This window comes from Chanodichthys erythropterus, chromosome 21 (genome assembly GCF_024489055.1).
Source record: "Chanodichthys erythropterus isolate Z2021 chromosome 21, ASM2448905v1, whole genome shotgun sequence".
In the NCBI taxonomy this organism is placed as follows: domain Eukaryota; kingdom Metazoa; phylum Chordata; class Actinopteri; order Cypriniformes; family Xenocyprididae; genus Chanodichthys; species Chanodichthys erythropterus.
In genome coordinates this window covers 13232785-13250572 of record NC_090241.1, presented here as the reverse complement: position 1 = coordinate 13250572, position 17788 = coordinate 13232785, and the positions used below count along the sequence as shown (strand labels likewise).

Sequence of the window (17788 nt, the reverse complement as noted above, 5' to 3'; positions counted from 1 at the left end):
TTACGGAAACCGCTGGACACCGAATCGAGGGTCCCTGGTATCCCGGATCTCAATCTAAAATATACAAGAAAGAAAGAGAGAGAGAGAAAGAAAGAGAGAGAAAGAAAGAAAAAAAATTATATACAGAGCAGTGCAGACCTTAAAATCAGAATTAACTATACTTTAAAGAGATAGTTCACCCATAATGAAAATTATGTCATCATTTACTCACCCTGATGTTATTCCACAACTGTATTTTTCTTTCTTCTGAGTAACACAAGAAGATATTTTGAGAAATGTCACAGTGTTTTGTTTTGTTTGTCCATACAATGGAAGTCAGTGGTTACCAAAATAATTGGGTATCCAACATTCTTCAAGATATCTTCTTTTGTGTTCCACAGAAGATAAAAACTCATATTGAAATTACATGAGAATGAACACATAATGACAGAATTTTCATTTTTGGGTAAACTATCCCTTTAAGCCCAGTGAGAAGGAATCAAACATAAGTTAGTTTCAAGTATAAATAATTAAACAAACATCACTTCGGTAAAGATCACAACCCAACAGTCCAAACCCCTGAATTAGTGGAGCATAAAATTACTGACCTAATCAGGAGCAATCAGTGTTACACTCCGTTAATCAATTGGCCTTTTTTTTTTTTTTTTTTTTTTTAGCTGTCTGAGAACATTTAAACAAAGGAGGGATTGGAGGAGTGATGACACAGGAGTAGTATGGCATAGCTTGGGTCAGCACTGATTGACAGAAGAAGGGAAAGGTTTCATTCAGACAGACAGCACATCCTCCTACCTCCTAACCAACTTTGGTCCCGTTTTTGCGTTGAATCTTAAGGAAAATGTAGAAAACAACTACCGAACCAAAGAGAGACTAAAGTATTTTCTGTATAAACAATGCATCTATAGCTCATATAATATACATATAATATGTCTGTGAATGTGGTAAAACTACAGTTTACACAGTGCTTAAATTTTGTGCTGTCTGTTCAATCAAACAAGCACATCCAACATCCCAGTGGATTTTAGCTCTCTCTAGTGTTCTATATGTGCAAGGTTACAAACATTAATTCCTTTTGTTTTTGCATTTAACTTGAGACATTCTTCAAAAACTTTTATTCCTACTTAAGACGTACTAAAGAATCCTGCTTGGTCTTATAGCCTATAAGTGTTACAAGAAACTAAGTTTTTAGTTTTTCTTGCAAAACAAGAATATGTTCCTGCAGGTAGAAGTCAATGCAAGTTCCAGGTGACTTCCATTGAGACAATGAAGAACAGAAGGAGAGATGTCAGTATAGCTATGTTTCCATGCAAATCTGCAAATTTAACTTGTGCACAAAATTGGAATATTGCATAAAACATTTGAGAATAAAGCACCATTTCCATTCCACGTGTTCAAGAGAACAAATTCGTCACTCCCTGGGAAATTGGCGCAACATATCTGTAATAAAAATGAAAAATAAATCAAATAATTTTGATGACAGACTTTGGCTCAGGCATTTCAGAATGATTTCAGAATTTCTCCACTGGTTAGTTCAGTTCTCCAATCACATCCACTGTTGAGTCAAAGTCATACAAGTTTTTTTATGCGCATAAAGGGATTTATTCAGTATTTCCATCGTAATTTAATTGCATGCATTCTTATCAGATAAAAAATGTAGGAATGAAAACAAACGGAAACTAATGAAGTTTTAACAGGAACATAAACAAAAATGAAATCAAGTTTAATTGTTCTGAATAGAAACGCTAATTTGAAATTACCATTAACCGGTTTATAACGTTATTTTATTGTTCTGTCTAATATTTAAATTTGGCAGTCAACCAATCATGAATCCAATGTGAGTGAAATGCCCACGCACTCAGTTGTTGTCAGTTCATCATAGGTAAGTCGCTGGAATTAGCTTTTGGATCTAAGGAGTTTTTTCAAGGATATGTAACCAACCGTTAAAGTATTATGATGATTGCCAGGTACTATCCAGCGTGGTGTGTTTTAAAACCAGTGAAAATTGCATGTTAGTGTAGAATTGCAATATGCAGAAAAAAAAAAAAAAAAAAAAAAAAAAACTTTTTTAAATAATTAAACACCATGTTAGTATTGTGGCTTTATATAATGTCAGACACTTTGATTGTATTATTAACATTTTTCCAATATCAAGCTCAATTGTAGTTACAATGTTTTTCACCAGTGAATGTCATCCTGTTTTCCATAGTATATAGTAGTAAAAAATACTATGAAAGTCAATGTACTGTAAGAAACTGACTGTGAAATTCACAGTAATTAACTGGCAGCTAGTGACAAGTAACTTACTGTAGAAGAAATAACCATATTTTCGCTGTTATTATTTACAGTAGCAACCATGTAACTGTAAAGTAAAACTCACTAATTTTCAAGTATTGCTTTTTTTTTTTTTTTTTTTTTTGCTTATTAGACAGAACAGTGTAGTGATTGAGAAACAAACTGTGGGGTGGAGAGATGGGAATTGGATCAGCAAAGAACCTTAAGGCAGGAATCAAACTTGGGACACCAGAGGCACAATTGCACTATATGTCAGTGTGCTAGGCTATTGGCACCAATCGGATCTTAATGCTTAAGTGCTTTTTAGTTATATTGTTTCAGCCCAACTGAATAAATAATTAAAATACGTAATGCATATTGCATGATTTGAATATGAATATCCATTTATCGACAATCACAGTTAAACAGCTCACCATTATTACAAGCTTCAGTATTCATTCTTCACTGATTGCTAGATCTGTTGACAACAATAAAATCTCTGGGACCTTCTGGAGATTTTTAACATACATTTTATTAAAGAATACATTTGCCTCCTGTTTTCTCTTTTCAGTGTGAAAATGTAATTGAATTACAGTGAGTTCAGTTTAAATGCAGTAATTGGCTGGCAACCCAGCTGCCAATGTACTGTGTTTTTTCTTCTCTATACATAATAGGTTACTGAGATTTTTACAGTGCATAATTGGTTATTGTGTTTTCTACAGTACATTGGTAATTACTGTGATTTTCTACAGTGCATAAGTATTTATTGTGTTCTCTACAGTACATTGGAAGTTACTTGGATTTTCTACAGGACATTGCTGGTTACTGTGACTCACACAGTACTTCTTTCATTACTGCAAAATTTTGACTGAATCTACAGTATTCTACTGTGAACTTGTATACAGTAATTTTCTGTGCACAAACACAGTAAATTACTGTAGATGTCACATGTGTTTTTTACAGTGTGGCTACCGTCAACTGTCTGGTTACCAACATTCTTTAAAATATCTTCTTTTGTGTTCAACAGAAGAAAGAAATTCATACAGGTTTGGAACAACTTGAGGGTGAGTAAATGATGACAGAATTGAAATTTTTGGGTTAACTACCCTTAAGAGATCTCATTTCAGTGGATACTGGAAAGGAGAGCACTCCCTGGAGTGGTTGCTTAGGAGATTTAAGCCAGGTATTGACCATTGAGGACGCTGGTGCTCAGAGGGATGCTTAACTCAGGACAGTTAGCTCCTATTTGTCTGCCAGTGCTATGTAACTCTTCAGACCTTGATTAGCTTGTTCAGGTGTGTTTGATTAGGGTTGAAGAAAAACTCTGCAGGACTGTGACACTCCAGGACTGATGTTCACCACCCCTGGCATAGTCCAATATTCAATTCCTCTGGTGAAGGTGAAAGAGAAGATGTGCTTCCCTGTAGTAAACTGAACGATAATACTTCTTCATCTCCTTGGAGAATTCAGAAAAACATCACTACAGGGGAGCGGGCTTCCCACACAGCCACTCCATCGCAGGAAGCAGAATGATGATGTTAGGGAATTTTGCTTCGAGGGTTGAATGATGGAAACCAGCAAACACTGGAAGAGGAATCAAATTAGTGACCTGAGCAGTGATGGAGCCCACCACCTAGATTGATGATACTGGCTGCATACAAAAGAACATCTTGCTGAGCCACAGCTGAAACCCTTCCTCTTATTCCATGCTGGCTAGATTGTTATGCCAAGTTTGAATGAGGAATCACTAGCAGATGGTCAGTTCACAGACTTTAATGAGGATTATCCAGGAAAAGGCAAACAGAAAGACATTGGAAGGTAAACAGAGCTGCCAATATGTATCAGCTGGGCAGCAAGGCATGTAAACAAACTAGCACCAGCAGAGCATAGTCAAAAAACAGGTGAAGAATATAGGAACCAATAAAAAACAAAGACAAAGCACTGGCAATTAATCAAATGAGAATGGCAAAACAGGTGAAACAAGAGAGACATAAGTGATTGCATAAATTATGAATTGCCTGCAAAGGTAAGGAGTTTATATGGAAAAACAAATTCATGTGACATAATAATCTGCCACACCCCTTGAACATTACACTTAGACTCCTTTATACAGTAGTTCTGAACTGCAGTCCTGGGAAACAACTGCTCTACACATTTTGTATGTCTTCCTTATCTAGCAGACCTGATTCAGATCATCAGTTTGTTAGGAGAACTATGTGTGTCAGATAACAGAGACTTACAAAATGTGCAGGGTGGTGGGTCGCCAGGACTGGAATTGAGAACTACTGCCCTATTGAATGCTAATACTTATTTCAAGTTGTTGTTGTTGTTGTTTTCACTTAGTATATGACAAATATTCTATGAACGCATCAAAGTATTCCACAAACATACATAGCCATTTATTAGATTGGGCCTCTATGGAGGTTCGGTCTTCCTGGCTGTTTTAATAATAGCTCTTTCTGATGACTCATGTTGAAACATCAGCCAATTTAACAAAAATTAAATTATACACATGAGTCATAATAAATCATTGTGGGTTTTGGGAGCAAATGCAATTTACAGTAAAGGATGGATTACACAAACAATAATTTGCTACACACAAGCAATATTTTATATTTATATTTTAAGGCTCTAAATTGTGACCATTTAGGTCACATATGCTCCCTAGATTTAAGGTGTGTGACCTCAAAATATATTTGGGAGCATTTGTGCGAGTGCAATTTGCAAATTATTGATGAGGTGCGACCTGTTTTAATTTCTCTACAAAATGTTTGCTAACTGCACAGTATGTGCCTGCTGTGAGCATACAGTGACTGGTACACCATTCTATCACATAACCAATTAAACTTCATCTTTATGTTCTTAAGTTTAAAGAAGATTATGGGTTGGTTAATATAGCCGTCAATCACTCCCTTTCACTGCGCACCACTGTCACTTGACAGGGAACTAACTAGTGAGCAAAATGTAGAGAGCTGAAGAGAGAAGATGAAAAGAATGCTGTTACACAGGGCTTGACATTTACACTTGAATAAATAAATAAAGTAAAAATAACTAAGGAATCGCCAATATGCGAGAATGACTGATTTTATTACATTTAGTGTAAGTGGCGATCGAAAGTAGTATATAATGTACTGATGGTAACAAGGTTGCACTATTGAGGTTTGCGCAGCCTCATCTCAAGGAGAAATCGAAACAAATGAGCACAGCACACACAAAGATACTCATTCACAAAGAGGTAACTTTTCTGAAAGTAAAAAAATGATCAGGATCAGTTTCTGTGTATTTTTATATGAGAAGCCAGAAGCTGATACTAGACTCTTTCTTTAAGATGCCTTTATTATGACTGTGGGCACATCTCATCTCAGCTTTGTAACATGAGCTACAAAACTGTGTTTCCAAGAATTCCTTAGGCTGGAAGTATGAGGCTGTGCTTTAATTAGAAAGGTATTGTGGGGTTCAGTGGCGTAACTTGTATGGGCCTTAGTGCAAAAAACGCTTTATGGGATTCACTGTTACATGTTGCATTTTAAAGTTAAACTTGGGGTAAATAATCATACAATTAACTCAGTCTTGCCATTAAACCTGGATGGAAGTTGTCAGGAATGGAGAGTTGTCTTATTTGAGTCGTTCACCCTTTCTTCTGTGGACCATAAAAGGAGATATCTTGAGAAATATTTTTTGAGAATATTTTTTAGTGTTTTTGTTTCCCTCCCCATACAATGGAAGTCAATGGTCACCAAAACTGTTTGGTTACCAGTGCATACAGGTTTGGAACAAAGAGTAAATGGGTGAGCAAATGATGACAGAATATTTTAAATTTTTGCGTTAACTATCCCTTTTATTTCTGTCATTTTATTATGCAGGATGGGACTTTTCAAGTCAGACAAACCTACACTAAATATAACTGAATTCATATAATCCAGCCTCTCTTTGGAGAAGAGAAACAGCTTAATAACTAGGTGTTCAGTTCATCTCTGTACACACTATGCATGCAGAACACTATTTGAATGTTTTGAGAGTTGATTTGGCTGTGGAATGTGGTTGTTACTAAAATTACTGAAAAACTGAATATGTTTTAACAATATTGTTTGATTTTATTTATTTTTTATTTTTTAGATTTCTAGCATTTTAATTTTAAGGTCTGTCATTACTTCATTTTTAACAGTAGATTCAGCATTGATTGGAAGAAAAAAATGTGAACATTGAACATTTCAGAAATACATAAAAAAAAACATTCAAAATATTGTAAAATAATTTGCATTGTGCACACCAGCATTGTGAATTTAATCAAATTGAGATCTGAGTGAATTGTTACATCCCTAGTGAGGAGTGATCGAAACATTTTCCTCTAATTAAGTTGGTTTACATGTGAATGTAAATCAATGTGAAATGACCAAGTGTGACTGCTTCACCTAAACACACAATAGTTACGCCACTGCCAAGGAAAGAACAGTACACACAAAAGGACACAACAAGGGAGAGTAAAACACCATTATTTTATCAGCACTGTAGCCGAAATAATCAGAAAATATTCCACGTGTGAAGTTCCTTGGTAAGGATTAAGCTACATGCTATGATTTCATGCATATTTTTTGAGGGAATGGATCAATTGATAAGAGACAGTGAAGTTAAACTGTACTAAAATTAAGCTTACTCCATCCACTCGAAGAGAAGAACCTACACGTAGAGGCTGCTGGGGAGGAAACCTGCTGTTAATAATATTCTGACACTGTAACTATACTTACACATTTTACTGTATACATAAAATACCAACAATCAGGTGTACCAAATGTGCAGCGTGTAGACTTGTTAACACTCCAAATATATTTTTTGCGTATGTGTTAAATTATTCTTTCTCCACATGTACTGTATGGAAGCTCTCATTAGCATTGAGAAACATTTACATTTTACAATATATTTTGGTTTACAATGTTCTGTAATAATAATAGTCTTGTATATGTTAGGGTCAAAAGGCACTACATTCATGTAGTACCAATAGCAGGACAGATATTTGCTTCCATGCTCTGCAGCTTTTGACACATGCACTTTTTCATGCAGTCTTTTTCCTGCTATAAACAATAAATGCCTTGCTATGATTTGTGTTCATTGTCTACCCATTGAGTGACATTCATAAATAATATGTCAGAGTGCTAATAATCTAAGCTAATTTCTAACCATGACAACAGAGAGCACATATAATAAGGAAGGTACTACAAGACTAATGTTTATACCACAACAACTTCACACCACCACACAAGCACAAGAGTCATAGCAGCAGAACGACTTACCCTGGATACTGCCAAATCTGTGAAGACAGAATAGAAGTGGTTGTTTAGTAAGGTGTGTGTGTGTGTGTGTGTGTGTGTGTGTGTGTGTGTGTGTGTGTGTGTGTGTGTGTGTGTGTGTGTGTGTGTTTGTTTTCATGATTTATGAGGACACAAATTATATAATGACATGGGTATTACACTGGTATTACAACGTAAACATGTTTTATGAGGACATTTCATGAGTCCTCATATTTAAAATAAGTTTAAAAACATACTAAAAGTATGTAAAAATGCAGAATGTTTTCTGTGATGGGTAGGTTTAGGAGTAGGGTTAGTGTTGGGGGATAGAATGTACAGTTTGTATAGTATAAAAACCATTACACCTATGGAATGTTCTCACTAAGATTGCAAAACAAACCTCTGTGTGTGTGTTCCTGGTAGACCCTACGTTATGGGGACAAAATATCCCCACAAAGATGGCAATATCTGAAATCCTTGTCCTGGTTAGTCCCCATGAGGAAAACAGCTTATAAATCATTTAAATGTTGTTTTTTGAAAACGTAAAAATGCAGAAGGGTTTCTGTGATGGGTAGAGGATAAAATATACACTTTTTGTACAGTATAAAAATCCTATTGTCCATGGAATGTCCTCATAAAACATGAAAAATGTGGGTGTTTTGTGTGAAGATTTAGTACTGCATTTATTCCCCAAAGCCTTCAAAAGAATAGTGCAAAGACAAGGGATATCATATTTATAAGTATTTATTGATGTATCACTGCCCTCAGCTTTTTAGGTTTTGTGTTGTCTTTTTTGCTGTCCTGCTCTTTATTATCATGCTTACTGTGCCAATCCCCAACCTGTTTATTCACGATCATGTCTAGTCCAAATATCTGTCAGCCATTTGTTTTGTCTCGATGTTATATTGGTTAGTTGTATGTAAGTGTTGCTGGTAGTTTTTAGGTTTATGTTCTGTGATTGGGTTTTGACCATACTCTGGAATCCACAGTAAAGGCCACTAAGAATGATAACTATAAATGTACAGTTTTAATAACTGATAACAATATTGTTGGATTGGAGGAATAAAAACACTGGTAACCAATTAGAATCCTCCAAACTTTAAAGATCTTGAGCATTTAAAGTGCCAGACAATATAACTTCAACACATGCGTATCCACAAGCTTTATTTTCTTTGAATGTGCAGGCTTCCAAGTGGCTATACTGTAGGTAAATAACTAGAAGAGTAACAAAATGCAGTAAACGGTAAAACAATTTGCGCTACAAACCAGTGTGTTTATGACTATAATAATACATTAAAATAATATGATAAATACCAGTTTGCAATATCAAGCAGGAGACGGCTTCTGGACAGGTAAAATAACCGGGGGCAAATGACACATTCAAGTTACAAATGGCTGCATACTGTCACATGTACCCTCTTTCCAAATTAATTAGCAGAGTGCAAGGGTGTTAGAGGACAGCTGTAGAGTGCTAAGTTGCTGGGGAGAGAACAGGAGATCCTCTTATCTTCCTGGAATCTGACATGTAACCATGACAACTTCTCTAGTTGATTTGGAATGCGTTAAAGGAATTGAGAGTGTTCTTCTCTTTATATTTCAAGATGGTATTAACACCTGGCCACTTCATGTGTTTTTTAATGATCAGATTGCTATCCAAATGAAAATGATCTATTTATGCTTAGTTACATAAATATGCATACGCAAAACAAGGGTTGACCTTTTTAAGTGTACTGACCCAATGACAAGCTGTTGTACCCCTAAATATAACTAAATAAAACTTACCCCTAAATACAACTTTTGCACTTTTTTTGTGCACATTTTGCACATGCATCACTTCCGTGCTGATGATAACTCTTTTCTTCCCATATGGCAATTAATGTTTGAGTTTGGCGGTTGGTCCATCTGTCTCATCCATTATTACTCACTCACATGTGGATTGTGGGGATACCAATCTTTCATATGCTTACATATTCCCATTTGGAAGAAGTAAAGCTTGCGTATGTGTCAAGCAAATGCTTAAACATTTGAAAGAGTTGAGATCTGAGATCTGAAACACATCTTAAACCGACCCCTCAAGTGATTTAAGATTGGATTGCAATGAATCTTGAATGTGCCATGGAGGGCATTTACACTTGGTCTGTTCATGATTGAATAGTTAAGCTGGCCAAGTGTAAATACCCCCAGCCACTCAAGCTTACTTACACATCATAAAGTTACCAAAGAGGACCAAACAAAACAAGATGATGGCACCTTGAAGCTATCCCAAACAAATCACAAAAATCCACAGCAACACTGAACAATAACCACTTTATTGATTGACTATGAATGATGTTATCTGCTTATTTTATTTTAAGACTGCATGCATAAACAGCGATCTGTAGGCCACCTCTCACCTTTATTTTCAGCCTTGATTTCATCGTGCATAAAGTCGTTCTGGCGGTTTCCGAGGACAAAAGCAAGAAAGGACAGGATGAGAGCATCTAGGATGCCGATGATGGCCAGTATGTAAGCCCAGCGAACTGAACAGTTTCCCAGTGTGTACTTTCCTGTCTCCTCTCCGCACATATCCCGGATGACCTCTGCATCCCAGCCATCTGGGAAAATCAAACAGCCCAGCACCAGGCACACAGCTGCCAAGAGAGAAAGTTTGAGAGACTGAGACAAAGGATATTGTGTGTGTGTGTGTGTATATATATATATATATATATATATATATATATATATATATATATATATATATATATATATATATATATATATATATATATATATATATAAATAAAATAAAAATAAAATAAAAACGAAAATTCATAAAAAAAAAAGGATCAGTGAGTGAAGTAGATGTGTGAATTGTATGTACACTAATAACATGAATTAAGGCAAATTAAAAATTTTGTCATAAAAAGAGCATAATTTATTTTACAGTGTTTCTGTGCATACACAGCAGTATTGCACTACTACATATTCATTCTTAATTCCTAATTAATATTCATTCCACATAATTATTTTGTGTCGCTGCTTATACTTCATTTAATTAGTAATAAATAACGGAGGTGGTAGGGAAACCATTGAGTGCTTTTTGAGGGCCCATATAATTACAACACTATTACTAATGTTGCTTTAATGCACCTCAAACTAGTTTTCAAATTCCCTGGTTGTTCCCAAAATATGGTTTGTACAGGTATAGGTACAGAGCAGGAGTCCAGCAATGACTGAGCACTCTGACAACTATTTTGGTCCCACTTATTTTAGGTGGATTTAACTACTATGTACTAACATTTTAATTAATCATTTGGTAATGCACTTATTAATTAAATACATGTTGTTACATTTGAACAATTATTTTATAATTACCTGCATATAATTACATCTGTAATTAATTTCTGTAATTACATCTATAATTACATGGCTGACCCTTCCCTTCCCTTCCCAACCCTTCCCTTAAACCTATAACCATACCACCAAACCTGCCCCTAATCTTACCCGTATCCACCTCAGTAGCAGCACAAGTGTTTTACAATGCAACATAAATACAAGAAGTACACTGGACTTATTTTTGCACTAAAGTGGATTTAATTAGTATTAGTTAAAGGGGTCATGCATTGAGGAATCAAAATTTCCTTGATATTTTAACATATAAGAGGATTTATGTACTATAAATACCCAAACCTTTTAACTCTCTGTAATTAAGAATGATTGTTTCCCATATTGCAACTAAATTATCCTAATTATCTTGATTTAATACTAAAATATATTAGTTTTTTCACACTTAGATGCTCATCACACAGAGCATCTAAGTGTCAAATATGGTTTCAAATCAAAAGACCAGTTTCTCAGGACATGTAATGCATAGAAGTCAAAAATGTAAACTAATATGACTATATTAACCTGAAAAATTACATCAATGAAAGTATGTTTTAGGAAGTAGAAATAGATCCTTAAAATAACAATTGCAGGTTACCACTTTTTTCAGTGTACATTTTAGTGGGTCACCCTAGGATTTTTACTGTATTCTCCTGGCCACCCCACTATGATTTTCCTGGAGGTCCCACTGTTTCTACTTCTGTCTGATTTCACACAGATGAATAATTAGTGTAAAACTGCCTGCACAGAACAGATCATCATCTACTTCTTCATTATATCCTCTTTTGCCCACCCACTGGTGTGTGTTAGTGATGTGATATGGAGAGACAGGAAAGATGTTACCCAATCATAGCAGTAGACATTTTAATTGAAGTCTTAAAGGAGACTAAACCTCTAAATAGAGTGACTGTACTTGTGACCATAACAATGCGTAATATGGGTGTTTATTTAAATTATTTGATTTTAGATTATAGCATTAAATTAGAAAACCTAAGAATTACTTGTTCTGTTTGTTTTTGTTTTGTTACATATAAGGATCTACAGATATACTTAAAAGTCAACATAATTTTGAAAATCTATGTGATTGCATCTTGAAGCACAAGTGAAATCAGTCCAATGGCATGGCGGGACATCATCCTGTAGCATGTGACGTCATGACCAGAAAGCTATAAAGCACACCTTGACCAAACAATGCCAGCTTCTGATTGGCTAAAGCAAGTCGATCACAGGCATGTAGGAAGTACCCTTCTCAGTATGTAGTTCCCTTCTCAGGGAACCAGGGTTATAGTCATTACCGAGACATTCCCTTTCAAGGGAACTCCACGCTGCACCAGTTGTTGAAGCTATGGGAACAATAAACTCACTATGCCATACGGAGAAGTGCCTATCCTAGTGTGAATCATGGTGGGCACAAAAACACCCGAGACTCTGGTTTGGAGTCCAAGTCAGGTTATAAAACCTCACAGATGTGTGCGGAGAGGACTAGCCTGCCGCATCACATACTTCCTGCAGGGAAACTCCTGACAATAAGGCTTTCGAAGCCACCATACTACTAGTTGAATGTGCTCTGCTATCCACTTGCTTATGCTTATATTTAGTTCCTGAGGAACCCCGCCTGGGTGACCCAAAGTAGCTGATCAGATCTGCACCACAGGGCAGCTCTGTGTACAAAAGTATCCAGTGCTCTGAATGGACGAGACTGTCCTCCAGAAAAAAAACTACCGTATAGGTCATTTATAAAGCACCTTATTATGACCTATATTTACGTTTTAAAGTCATGCACCCTCTAGCTGCCGTAAAAATAATGACAGTGTTGTGTTACGTCTGTCATCATGAAATGATGACACGTTACCAATCAAAATGCGTGTTCATTTAAATGCAATGTGTGGACTTTTTTTAACACCATTTCCATTTAGCAAAACTTTTATAAACGACTACACCCACCCCATCCCTAAACCTACCCTTAGTGATTTATAGTGCATATACACTTTATGAGCACATGCATTCCCTGGGATTGAACCCACGATCGCATGATCACATGATTGCATATTGTTATTGCAATGCTCTGCCAATTGAGCTACGCAAAACCTGAAATATGACACAGATAAAAGGGAACAGTGCACTAAAATGAAAGCATACTGTTGTCGAAAGGGGTGCCACTTTTATAATAACCAACAGAAAAACTGTTTTCAGACTCAATAGGCCCATCAAAAGGCCTTCCAACACAGTGGCCAAATACCAAACTGAAACCCTTGCATGGCATGCAGACCTCAGTCACAGTTTTTTTCAACATGTTCTCCAACCGATACGCCCATATAGGTCGTTTGTCACTTCCCTGAAATATGACTCATAGGAGCGTTTGCTAAAGTTGCGCCCCTATCGACAACAGGACACTTTCATTTTTCATTGTTCCCTTTTATCTGCATCGTATTTCAGGTTTTGCGTAGCTCAATTGGCAGAGCATTGCAATTAAAATGAAATACATTTAATACATTTAATAATGTATTAGTAAATGTTGAAGTTAACATTAACAAAGATTAATAAATGCTATATAAGTGCAGTTCATTATTAGTTCATGTTAACTAATGTAGTTAACTAATGTTAACTAATGAACCTTATTGTAAAGTGTTACCTAGCAACCCACTGATCATCAAATAGGACTATATCAAGCATGAGAGTAATGAAAATGGTTAAGGAAATTTATGATTCTGGATAATCTGTATTTTTTAGAATAGAGATCACAGTCATCCCACGATTCGGAAAGCAAAACATTACACAATCAAACAAAACAATATGTAGGGCTAATTTACTAGAGATTCTGATAAAATGTTTTATTTAATGTTCAAAATTAGTCTATTTATCAATGTCTAAAATGTTATAAATGAGTCTATTACATATACTTTATTAATTTAAAGAATTCATTGTATTACAAATCGGCTAAAAGTATCGACTCAATATGAGTATTGGACAGTTGTGCCTGCATGGTAGTTGAGGCTACCCTTAGAAAAGTAGTGGTCCTCTGTAATGGAGAAAGCACACTCTTCTTGGAGTTCAGTATTAACCCGCAAGCACCTCATATGAGCGAGGACAACATCTCGATGCCGAACCGCCATATGTTCCAATTGAGCTAGAATCAACTAATCATTGATGTAATTGACTGCGCAAATGCCCTGGAATTGCAACAAAGCCAGAGCGGCATCCACGCACTTTGTGAAGGTGTGGGGTGACAAGGCTAATGGCCGGTTCACACCAAGAACGACAACTATAACGATAACTATATTTACGTCCACAAAAATGAATGATAATGGTCTGTTTATTCTAAGATTATGCGCTGTGGTTTCAAAGTTTGTACAACATGTCATTGCTGTTCTTGTTGCATTTGCATGGCTTTAACTAGCAGATATAATAAGCATGCTATGTTTCTAGAATATTTAGCTAGTGTAATCGATCAGATCAGTGAATTTAGCTGACATAGTCAATATAGTGAAGTGGAATAAAAACAACACAACTGCAAATTCAAAGGAAGTAAGACAATGTTGTCGAAACTTGTACTGGATACCTGAAGTAATTTTATGTTACACTCTTTGCTAGCCTGGCATAATGATGTCATCTCTGTTAATAATTTTCACCATTTATTCCGGGGGTATGGCTGATTGTTTTCTATATATCCATTTTTCTCGCATCTGCTTTCAGTTCGAAATGTAAAACCAAACACTGCATTTGGAAAAAAAGGAACCTCATATTAACTGTGAAACAAAGTGGTGAGACTGTTATAGTTTAGGGGTGTTTTGCTTATTCATGGCCAAGCAAACCTGCCAAATCGTAATGTCAAATGTGAATATGAAGCAATCTGAAGTTGAAAAGCTGAACCATAAGTTGAACCAAAAGTTAAATCTTACTGGGCCAAAACATGAAAGCATCTAATCTCATTTCAATTTGACATGACCCATCCAATTTGACAACCCATCCAGTTAATGCACACACTAGTGAGTAGTGAACACACACACTGCAAACCAGAGAAATGGGCAACAATTTTTGCTGTGGTGCTCAGGAAGCAATTGGAGGTAAGGTGCCCTACTCAAGGAAACCTTTTCCTGCTGGTATTGAGAATCTAACCCACAACCTTCGGGTTACCAGTCTGACTCTCTAACCATTAGGCCTCAACTTCCCCGTATACGTATATGGATTTTATACACATGTATATTAAATGAAAGTATGGTAAATTATGTTATATTTAATTACAATAGCAGATTATGGCATCCAACCTTAAACTCCTCTAATATGTGCGACTTAGGTTTCATCTCTATTTAATGACATTTCAGGGTGTTGCGAATGAACACATTTTGTTAAGTGAAATTAACTTCAACAGATATCCCATTCTCAGGGAGTCAGCCTGAGATCCTGATTGTAGTGTCTTTGGCTAAATGCTGTTCATCATATCCTCATGATGTGTTAGTGCTTCTGCACTAATGTCTTAACCTGATGAGCACAATGATGTGTGAGAGTCAGAGTTTAGTCAGAGGAATGTCATGCTCCCATCCTGCATCAATGAATACAGTAGTGAAATCATCACACCCATAGTGGTATGTTGAGTGGTATGATAGTAATGTCTGAGAAGGTCTGCACGCAGTCCACTTTTGAGGGATTGGTTGTACCTTTCAACAGCCCATTTGTCTGTGAATGTGTTAGAATGCAATGCTAATCTGCTGAATCCCTTTGGCATTTAAGAATTTGGCAAACTCAGATGACAGAAAATGTGACCTATGTCGGTGGGCACTGCCTGGGGCACACTCCAACAGGCAAAAAGCAGCCCAAAAAATTTTACTCTTACAAAAAAAAAAAGTTTATTCAAGTGTGCTATTAGACTTGTCTTGACTTGACTATGGTTACAGAATTGTTTGAAGGGGCTGAGCAAGATTGGAGCATGACAGTCTGTCAGACCCAGTCCTAGAGGCAGAGAGATCAATGATGTGTGGGCTAGGTGGTCCATCTTAAAGGTGAAAGTAAGGCCATACAGGAAAATATGACAGTATTCCCAAGGCTCCCCTCTCTCTGCAAATAGGTTGTTTGCACATGATGTCATGGGGTGGCGCGAAATGCAGATGGAGGGCAGGAATTGATTTTCTACATAGGGAAGCACTATGAAATGTCTAAGTTTTGTGTCGTTTATGGTTGCTCTAATCGATCAAACCGCAAAACCACAAGGAGCCTTTATTGTGTACCAAAAGTCGTTGTTCACTGGGGGAAAAATGCAAGAAATTGACTGAAAATACAGGAAAAAGTGGCTTGTAATCCTGCATCTGTGGTCAGAAGGAGCTGAGTCAGATAATTCTTGTGTGCGCAGTGACCACTTTGCCAAAAGTTAATACTTGCATATGCAACCATTAACAAAAATGTAGTATGCCTCCATAGTTTTGTATGCTTTATTTGTTTTTTTTGGTGTAGAAGGATGTCCGTGCCCGGTTGCATAAAGCACCTTAAGTGTAATTTTCCTTAGTTTAACTTATGTTATAACATAAGGATCTCGTCCAACATATGTTGTGATTTTCTGTTTATACCTCTCTTGTAATAGTGTTTAAACCAGTACATTAAGGACTTTTCTCCATCTTGTCCATTCTGCTTTTCACTTCCTGCCCTCTATCTGAATTTTACACGTCATCAGAATCATGTGATTGCAAACAAGCTATGACTACTTTTGCTCTGATGGTAAGTGTGTGGTGACGAATTCTCTGATGTGAATGCCACTGTCTTCTCCATTCCATTTTACAGTTGTGAGAAGAAAGCAGAAACAGGTGTGGCAGAGGCATTACAAATTCTTCAGTTCAATGGCAGTAAAATATGGTAAGAAGTTAAGAACCTTATTTAAAACACCATCATGCCTAAGAAAGACTGTAAATTTAGAACAGCCTCTATGTTGGACTGTGGTGGAGTACTTCCAAAGGTTGCCACCCTGAAGCCTACAAACTTAATGGTAGTAACCACAAACATACAATGTTAGTGTTCAAACTTATATTGTAATGACCCTTTTAAATGTTTATTAGATATTCAAAGGCTTGTTTATTTGCAGAATGGATAGGAATAATTAGGAGTGAAAAGATGGGGTGGTGGAGGGATGCTGGAAAACTGTCATGGGACAGAGGTAGTCTGCTGTATATATAATTCCTGTCATGCTTATTGAGTTGATTAAGTGAATGTGCTCCTCCTGTGCTAATTTGGTTGATTAGCTATAAATGCTCCTCCCAACTTTGTTAATAAATCATTTCACAAGTTAACACTTACATATATTCAGATACAGTAAAGGCTATGCATATGTTGCCTCAGCATGCAAATTCACCAGATCTAAATACAAATGAGCATCTATGGGATATGCTGGACACATAAGTGAAATCCATGAAGGCCCCACCTTGCAACTTGCAGGACTTAAAGGATGTGGTTGCAATGTCTTGGTGCCAGATTCCATGGGACACGTTCAGAGGCCTTGTAGAGTCCATGCCTTAACGCACCAGAGCTGTTTTGGTAGCATGAGTGGGACCTACACGATATTAGGCAGGTGTATTTAAGGTTTTGGCTGATCTGTGTAGACTCTTGTGTAATGTTTTGCATTCAAGTTTTTCCTTATATTTGCTTGACTATTTCACTATTCACAACTTTGAATTTACATATTTTATTACATGAGGGAAAAATGACAAAAAAAAGGACCTTTGTCAACAATTCAAAACAATATCAATCACATTGCATGACTTTAAAATCATAGAACATAAATATTGTTAAATATTTAGGCATCCAAGCACTGAAGGTGCTGGAACCCTATTGTGTTTGCACTGATTTTCTTGTTGTTGTTGTTGTTGATGTTCTCATGTGTGTATGTATGG

The 17788-nt window shown here is 36.3% G+C and overlaps 1 protein-coding gene across 1 annotated transcript in view; it reads right to left on the bottom strand.

The window, feature by feature from the left end:
* Window positions 1-17788, bottom strand: part of lhfpl4a (LHFPL tetraspan subfamily member 4a) — a 37988-nt gene continuing 20200 nt past the window's right edge. Inside the window, exons 2-5 of the mRNA XM_067374274.1 lie at window positions 9947-10183; window positions 7557-7573; window positions 6923-6961; window positions 1-54 (exon numbers count right to left, since the gene is read on the bottom strand). Of these exons, the coding sequence (XP_067230375.1) occupies window positions 1-54; window positions 6923-6961; window positions 7557-7573; window positions 9947-10183 (347 nt within the window). The remainder of the gene's footprint in view (window positions 55-6922; window positions 6962-7556; window positions 7574-9946; window positions 10184-17788) is intronic.